Genomic DNA, 8,676 nt, shown 5'->3' with positions numbered 1-8,676 from the left:
CAAATTTGGGGCATGAATTAGGGGTGAGATGTTGTCTTTAAGGACTCTGCCAGTTTAATTAAGATATGGAAAATTACTTATTGTTCTTCACCACTAAAGTGCTAGGAATTAACAGCCAAATGTGATGCCTGTGCCTTTCATATCTCTACCATGTGTTTGTTTGTTTAATACCCATAAGACTACATCATTAAACCTCAAGCACTGATTTCACTAATTCAGCACTAGAGCTACATGCTACAGCAGCAAACACCTTTTCTAGTCAATCATAATAGAACAGCTGGATGTTAAATGCAATATTATTTTTAGGTTGGTATCTAACTTTGACTTCAAACTGCAAACAGTATTTTCCTCCAAAACAAAATGCCTTCCTATCTTTGTAATGCATCCGCTAAGTATAGCAATAGCACCGCGATAGCGTGCCATCTATTTTCCCCACTTTATTATTTCCTCGGAGCCTTAGAAGCTGCTGCGAGTTGCTAACATCATCACACCCGTTTTCTTCCTTGGAGCAATGGCTGCCTTCAGTGAAACATAACGCAGTCTGTTTGTTTTCCTTTAGGAAGTATTACTTAAGAGAGCAGCAGACCTTGTGGAAGCCCTATATGGGATGCCCCATAACAACCAGGTAGGTCACCGGTGCAGCTCTCGTGTACATGCTTACACATGTAAATCAATACCTGCTATTTGCAAAGCTGGCAAAGTGTCAACACATTCTTTCTGTACACAGCGTGGTTTTGCCAGCCACCTTGAGGGCAGTCTGATGTGATGCAATGCTCCGAGGGAAATGCTTCATCTTCCCATTCTCCTCTTACCGCTAGTTTGCCCATCAGAAATGACAATTAAGTGTAAGGTGCCAAAAGCATAAGCAATCATTAAGGCAAGAGAATAACCTTGAACTCAGTCCAAAATATACAGTGACTAATGGGAAGTCCTAAATAAATCTGCTAAACAGACCGAATAAAACCTACTGCCTTTTGAGAACTGCTGGAAATACACCTACTGCACTGGATGAAGAAAATACGTGTTTACAATTTTCACATGGCTTACAATGCTAAACTGTAATTTTGTATTAATTTCCTTATTTCTTTAAGCATACTGCATTGGCATGACACTGTATAGTGGTTTGGTATAGAAGTGTTCATTCGAAGCAAGCAAAATCCCCATGGCTTACCTCCACGTTACGTGAATCTCTTCTGGGGATGGGAACATGATGAGAACTTTGAGCATTTGCACAAATGCTTCCTAGCTGTTACTAATCATTCTGTGTCCTTATAGGAAATAATTCTGAAACGAGCAGCTGACATTGCTGAAGCATTATACAGCGTGCCACGCAATCACAACCAGATTCCTACTCTAGCCAACACTCCTGCTCATACTGGCATGATGGGAGTGAACTCGTTTAGCAGCCAGCTAGCAGTCAATGTTTCAGAAACATCACAAGCTAACGACCAAGGTATGTGGGTTTTCAAGAGTTAATCCTTGTTGGCTGTGTTTGGACGGTGCCTATTAATATTGGCTAATGTCAGCGCTGTGTTCTACCTCTTTTTCTCCTTGTTGTCGTATGTCTGAGCGCGCGATGAAATGCCATCTTTAACTTCCTCATAATACCTAATTCTTCCTGTTCTTCAGTTTACTGTTATCGTAAAGCATCTCTGGTGGAAAAAGAAATTGGCAAAGCCTAGAAAGCTCTTTATTATTCACAGTAAATATACAGTGTGTTTGTTTATTATAAAATAATTATGTCTAGGTATCTCCACCTGTTTCTGAGTATTTGCACAGATAAATCTAATTTGATGTCTGTGATTGTAAAGTATTTTGTTTATAAGCATGTGTGACATATATGTTACTAATAAAAGAAATAGTTGATTTAATTTACATTTCGTAATTGAAAACGCATGTAGCATATTGCATTTAAAATTAATTTTGATACTAATGAAAGGAGTGAGACCAGATTATTAGATATGTTCAAAACCGTATTTTTTGCTTGCAACATAATTATTAAATTGATTGCTCAGATAGAAAAAAAATGTTGTTTAAAATCCTGATTCTGCTATCTTTCCTCTTATAAGAGATTGTCTTTTAATGCATTTCCAAGCTAATAAGCCTTATAAAATTCTGTGCTTGATCTCGAATTAGTTTTCACTGATGACTACACCTTATGAAAGTGCCAGCTTATTGTTAGTATAAAAATATCAATCATAAAATGAAGACCCCAAAACAGCCTTTTAAAGTAACTCACTGCAAACAATAAAGTCTTTCTCGCCAGCTCTGGCATTTGAAGGTCTGAAAGTTCACGCAGTGTGTTGGTACCAACCAGGACTCAAGCCTGTTGATAATTGCTACTAAAGACAAACGCGAAGCAAACTGACACAGCTGGATCGAAGAGAGCTTTTGTTGGCTGTCTATGCTAAGACGAGAGACAACATAGAGTGCTCGCAGATGATTTAAGTAGGGTTGGCGTGATAAGGTTATCTCAAACTGCAAGAGTTGATAGGGCAGTAACAGACAACTCAGAGCAAAGCTGTGCAATCAATTAAAACTGTGTAATATATGATGCATGAGGAAACCCCCCAGCCCTAAGTTTATATTATAAAATAACATTATTTTTTTGGGGTGGGGGGGTTTCTAACACAGTAGGTTACAGTCGCAACACAAGCAGTGTTTCCCCGCGAGGATATGTTCCGAGCAGTACTCCTCAGCAGTCCAATTACAACACAGTCAGCAATAGCATGAATGGATATGGCAATGCCGGCATGCCCAATCTAGGTGTACCAGGTTCCCCTGGATTTCTTAATGGCTCCTCAGCTAACTCTCCTTATGGCAGTAAGTGTCTATTTTTGGTAACACATCATCATATAGATTCATATTTACTACAAAACCAAATACTTGCATTGTTTTGATTTTCTATATTGTGAGCTACTGGATAAAAGGAGGGGTGACTCTGGAGGCTGGACGTAAAAATGAATTTAATAAATTGATCTGTTTGTGCCATAATACCATCTCAGATAGAAAAAAAAAAATTGGACTGCACAATTTGTAACAAAAGTCCAACACAAAAGAGTTTGCCTGTTATCCAGAGAGTGGCCAAGCCAAGGCATTTCATTTCTTTTTTTTTTTAATATATATTTATATATATATATATATTTTAAAAGGCAAGGCCCTATCACTCTCTTTTTCCGTGTTTGCCGTGAAAACCTCAATCTGAGTCCTGATTATTTTTGCTTTATTGCAGTAGTGCCGTCAAGCCCTACCATGGCAGCCTCTTCGGTCACCCTCCCTTCAAACTGTAGCAGTACACACGGCATTTTCTCATTCTCACCTGCCAATGTCATCTCTGCAGTGAAACAAAAGAGCGCCTTTGCTCCTGTTGTCAGGCCCCAAGCCTCTCCTCCACCATCTTGCACCAGTGCAAATGGAAATGGACTTCAAGGTGAGCTGGATCTCTCAATTTTCTTTGTATTGCTTTTTGGTGCATACACTAAAACCATTGATGGCTTGTGTCGGAGAAAGGTACCTTGCTGTATTTTCGGTTTCTGATGTTCTCATTGTGATGTAGAAGAAGTAGAACAGCACATATGATAATGCTAGGATTTTAAGCAAATCTGAGGTCAGTTTTAATACCGTTCAGAAAACTCCAGTTGTTGTGACATTTTCCTTCAAGACTTCGTGCATTGAATATTAAAGTAAGAACATATCCCCAGATGCTTCTTGGAGGTTTTGTCTACTCCTTGCATTTCCTTACACATTTTTGAATACAATTATATGGATGTTTGGAGACAGCAACATTCCAGCATAACGTGGTGCAATTTCCTCACTTTACATGAGATGCAACAGGTATTGTCAAATGCTTCCAATTAGGAGAAATCAAGTTCAGCTCTTACTCAGTGAGCAGAACTTCCCTTGCACCATCTGGCCACTCGCGCAGTGGGTCTGCATGCTCTCTGGGTCATAATTCACTCACTAGTGTTATATTTGCTTCCATAAGTGTTGCTTCCATAAGTGAATATCCAAGTATTTTAATTGAACTAGACAACTACAAACTTCTTCTTCTCTCTCTCTCTCTTTTTTTTACCTGCACGAATTCACGTGGGGTAGCATCATGAGTGATTTCAAAATTGATGGCAGAACTTCAATGGGCACCTTCTGGTAGTGGGGCAGGAGGAACTATGATACAGTGTTTGTTTTGTGGAAGGACAGAAATAACAAGAAAAGACGTGTTCCCTTTTGTGGCATATTTTAAAGTTGAGAAGGTAGTGTTGTGCCATTCATTAGAATCATGGAAAAGCTTTGCTTGCCTGTCTTTTCCAAACAGAGAATCTATCCCACACAGCAGCAATTGCAGCACTTCAGACCAGAAAGGAAATCAGAGAGTGCTGCAGGCACTGTCACCTGGTCGTTGAGACTCTTCTTGACTTTCTTAGCTAAGATAGGTAACTGTTATTTATTCTTAGCATTGCCATGATATCCATAACAAGATGAGCACTAACTGACAAACAAGTGAAGACATACACTGTAATTTGCCAGACTACCTGCTGATTTTGGATACCTGTGTTCTGTGATATCTACCTCAGGGCACTTCCAAGAGACCTCATCCCACAGAACTGCCTGCCCACCAGTCGTCCTTCCACCCCAGACCACTGTCTCAGAATGAATGTCCCTGTATCATAGGTTGTTAGTAACTTCTTGGTCCAGATGAGATAGTATCTGAGAGCTTATTATGCACTCAGGTAAATGAAGGACTGAGGATCCAGATGCACAATTCTTGTTGTATGGTGGATGTTAAAGAAAAGAGTAATTAGATTAACAATTTATGCCATTGCTTAAGTCTGTAGTTGAAGCTTTACTATGCTGCAGTACATAGAAAACCAGGCCAAGTATAAGCAATATTCTTAGAGAAGATGAACCGTTTGTAAAAATAATCCTACTTTCCTCCATATAAAAATAAAAAGTTTAAAAATTAAAAGAATATATGAATATAAAAATTAAATTAAATAGTTGTAATTTCAGTATGTGAATAAAGGGCTTCCTATTTGCTATCCAAGATTTCAGGTGCTTATAAGATCTAGGTAACTGCAGAGTGGGGTTGTCAGAAGAGCATGAGCAGAATGCTCAATTCCCAGCAGACACCGAGCCCTAATCTCCTCCAGCACCTCCAGCCCTCCCAGTAATCATCCACCATCATCCTCAGCTGAAAAATGCCCTTTGTGTAAAATCCTGGCAGACCATTTTGAGTGCACCAGTGCTGACTTAGTAGAGCAGGTGAAAACTGAAGGCTGTGACCCAAGCAGCAGACCTGGCATTGCCCACAGTGAATTCCCTCCTGCAGGTGCTGCTAAAGCTCTAAGGATTTCTGTTACACACCCCAGAGACCCGAACCACTGTGTTACAGAGCTGTCCCTGCAGTACACAGCATGTGAAGCTTCTATAACATGAAGGCACTTAGAAGGTTCAGCCTGAGCTGCTGGGAGAGCAGGGGGTTTCCACTTCCTATTTTCTTAGTTACTGTTGGACATGGAGCCCCTTTTGAAGTTTAATTACTCTCTTTCTGAGCACTGAACAAGAGGCTGTGCAGAAACCTCTTATTTTTTGTTCAGCAGCCAAACTGAAAATGGGTTGAGGTGTTGATCTGGGGAAAAAGAAGTCACGCTGTCCTCACCTTGCTGAGACAGCAAAACCAAATCTTGTGTTGAACGAAATGACACAGAGAAATAACAGGAACATCTTTCTGGTCTGATAATTACAGGACTAACTTCCAGGCTGTGGCAAAAACTCAGATTATTTATGCAAGGTAGCACTTCACACACAGAGGAAAGCTGGGACAGGGCAGTCGGGGTAAAATCTCTGGGTTTGGGTCATGTGGGAGAAAATCAAATTGCACCTGACACATCCATGGTGAGTGCCTTCATCACCACGCTGAGGGGCTTCAGCTGGGTCAGTCTGAGCTGCTGGCAGAGCAGGGCATTTCTACTTCCGATTTTCTTAGGTACTGTTTGACACAGAGCCCTTTCTAAAGGTTAATTACTCACCTGAGCACAGTACTACAGGCTTGAGAGTTTTCTGATCAGCACGTTAGACCACATTTTCTATGTTAAAATCAAACACGGAATATTGAAGACCATCGGGGCCGCAGTGGTCCTCAATCAATGGAGCCTCTCTGCACAGCTGAGAGCATCGTTAGCAATGGCCATGGACATTGGGTCAAGCTGAGACAGAAGCAAAACATTCATAGTCACTAGTGTTTGTTCCTAAGGTGAAGCCTGCAGCTGATGGATCTGGGTAGCAGAGGATGATGTGCTCTTTTAACCTGGAGCAGGATGTCCTCTCTATCGTTGCTTGTCATTTTCTGCCTACATAATTCTGAAATAATCATCTGTTCTTCACCCAGTGCTGTGGAAGGTGGTTGGCTATGGCAAGGCATCACCATGCTGACAGTCAGGCCATACAATCCCCTGTTTTCCATATCAAAGTTTGTTATCACCGGGAACAGATAGTCAGATGAGAAAGAACAGAAGTCACATGGCAAATTCCTATATGCAACAGCCCTTCAGACAAGGGTAGTGCTTTTATGGGGAGTTCGGGTGTTTATTGCAGCAGTTCTTGCTAAGTACACCCCTGTGGGATTTGTCTGCACAAAAAAGATTCTGCTCTTGGTGCTTCTGAGATGACTGCCAAGGAATGAGCATAGAGAGGTCTGTAACCAACATAGGGACGCAATATTTTCCTAAAGGGATCCAAGACAGAGGGTAAGAACGATTCACAAGTATAAAAAGAAGACAAACTGATGAAATCATTGCTAAGGTGTAGTCTCCTTCCTTGCTACACTCATGATCCATTCCTCCTTGGGCTGCACTGTGCATACATGCATCCTGTGCCAATTGGTACAGCAATTAGGGTCAGAACTTGGAAACTGCAGCTTGATGAGTGAGATGCTCTCCTCTCCACTGCACTGCAAGTACGACTCGCTCCTGTAAGCCTACAGAATGGGGCCTTTGGGCCTTATCCAAAAAAACACAATCTTGTTAACTTTGTAAGACTTCCATTAGAGAGCCTATGATCAGAAAATTAAGCACTTCCATGTTTCTTAAGAGCAGGATGCTAGAATATGGGTTCCTTAGGGCAGAGAGATTTTTCCTGTTCAAAACAATGGAAGTATAATCTATAACATATACTTTTTTGCACAAAAGTGTCAGCTTGCTGTGAAGTTGGAAGTACGATATGTGTTCAGAATTCAGTTTTCAACTGTAACTTACTTGTTATTGACTTTGAAAGATACTCTGGATAAGCCTTATGACTGTAATGCAGAGCAAAAAGGTTCTCTACATTCTTTTAAAACTGCATCCTGCTTAATTTTCTGGTCTTCCCCAGTTGAAATTATTGTTATTTCAACACTAGCCACCCTGTTTTTCTTTAGGGAGGCATTTGCTATCAATTTGCACAGAAAGAACCAGAGAGCAGCAATTCACGACCATCAAATGTCACAAGTAAAATAAATAGTGAAATAAAAGACTAGAGCACCAATTTTGCACCACCTCCCCATTGTGCAACAGATGGAATTTGACAAAAATAGCTCAATGGATTAAACAAAAGATTTCAGCCCTTATTTTCCTGAAAAGCATGCAGCAGCTACCTATGTTTTAACATATATGCCCCATCCCTGGAGGCATTCAAGGCCAGGCTGGATGTGGCTCTGGGCAGCCTGGTCTGCTGGTTGGCGACCCTGCACATAGCAGGGGGTTGGAACTGGATGGTCATTTTGGTCCTTTTCAACCCAGGCCGTTCTGTGATTCTATGATTCTATGACTCTAAATCAGAAGTTAATCACGAGACTTTCAATAAACATGTGATTAAAACATACAGGGTATCATTGCCAGGTAGTTATGTGCTTTTAGCATATTTCTGCACGCAACCTCTGGAAGAAAAAATCTGGATTCTTTTTTTTTTCTGCAAAGTTTTCCTGTGAAAAGAGAGCAGAGCAGATGAGCACTGCTCACTCGCACTGTGCTCAGCATGCTGGCACAGTCCGTGTCCCTCTATCACCCTGACATGGAGCAAGGTGATGGATCCCAGCTGAACCTGAATGCAGTAAACAGAAGCACAATGTATTCTGAGATGAACTCTAGCTGGGGGTTGTATTGCAATAGAACAGACCTCCAGTTGGCTTTGGACGTGCTCTCATGGTCATGAGTGCCCGGGGTGGCGGCTCCCCTTCCCATCCTCCCAGCCAGGACACCCTTGGGTGAATGGCACAGCCGCTCCCCACTAGGATGGGAAGGCCAAAAAGTGAAAGGGAACCCAACCTGTGAAGGGCTGTCACGGAGCTCGGTGCTCCTCTCACCTGGGTTGAATATTCAACGGAAGCGTGGATGCAGACTGAGTGCTCCTGCTGGAAGCAGTCCCTGTAAATAAATCACCACTGACGATCTATTTTATTTCCAGTTGTGTGACTTCTGTCCGGCCTCAGGTTTGAAACATGCACTGAAATTACAACTGTAGTTCCTGGTTGTTGTAGGGGACTCTGCTACGTTGGGAATGTGTGTGTACACAAGACTTCCAAACCATAAAGTTGTACCAGGGAATCTGAAATAAATTAATATTGTTGAAATTAATGAACTGAGAAATTGAAGTTCACATCGCTACACGAACAAATTTATTAATATCTGTTGTACATAAATTAAT

General features: G+C 41.3%; 1 protein-coding gene and 1 long non-coding RNA gene across 40 annotated transcripts in view; one reads left to right on the top strand and one right to left on the bottom strand.

The window, feature by feature from the left end:
- LOC101749423 overlaps positions 1–8,676 on the bottom strand; it is a 42,428-nt gene that overhangs the window by 21,447 nt on the left and 12,305 nt on the right. Inside the window, exon 6 of the long non-coding RNA XR_005860663.2 lies at positions 3,320–8,577. This is a non-coding gene — a long non-coding RNA (uncharacterized LOC101749423). The remainder of the gene's footprint in view (positions 1–3,319; positions 8,578–8,676) is intronic.
- EBF3 (EBF transcription factor 3) overlaps positions 1–8,676 on the top strand; it is a 120,188-nt gene that overhangs the window by 108,033 nt on the left and 3,479 nt on the right. For 11 of the 39 annotated variants that reach the window (XM_040702538.2, XM_040702537.2, XM_040702531.2 and 8 more), the window contains exons 13-16: positions 560–625; positions 1,276–1,453; positions 2,635–2,823; positions 3,233–3,430. In XM_040702538.2, the coding sequence (XP_040558472.1) occupies positions 560–625; positions 1,276–1,453; positions 2,635–2,823; positions 3,233–3,430 (631 nt within the window). The remainder of the gene's footprint in view (positions 1–559; positions 626–1,275; positions 1,454–2,634; positions 2,824–3,232; positions 3,431–8,676) is intronic. The other 28 variants (XM_040702542.2, XM_040702534.2, XM_040702543.2 and 25 more) reach the window with 5 other exon arrangements.

This window comes from Gallus gallus, chromosome 6, assembly GCF_016699485.2.
Source record: "Gallus gallus isolate bGalGal1 chromosome 6, bGalGal1.mat.broiler.GRCg7b, whole genome shotgun sequence".
NCBI classification, from domain to species: domain Eukaryota; kingdom Metazoa; phylum Chordata; class Aves; order Galliformes; family Phasianidae; genus Gallus; species Gallus gallus.
The sequence above is the reverse complement of the archived record's forward strand: the minus strand, read 5'-3'. Positions and strand labels throughout refer to the sequence as shown.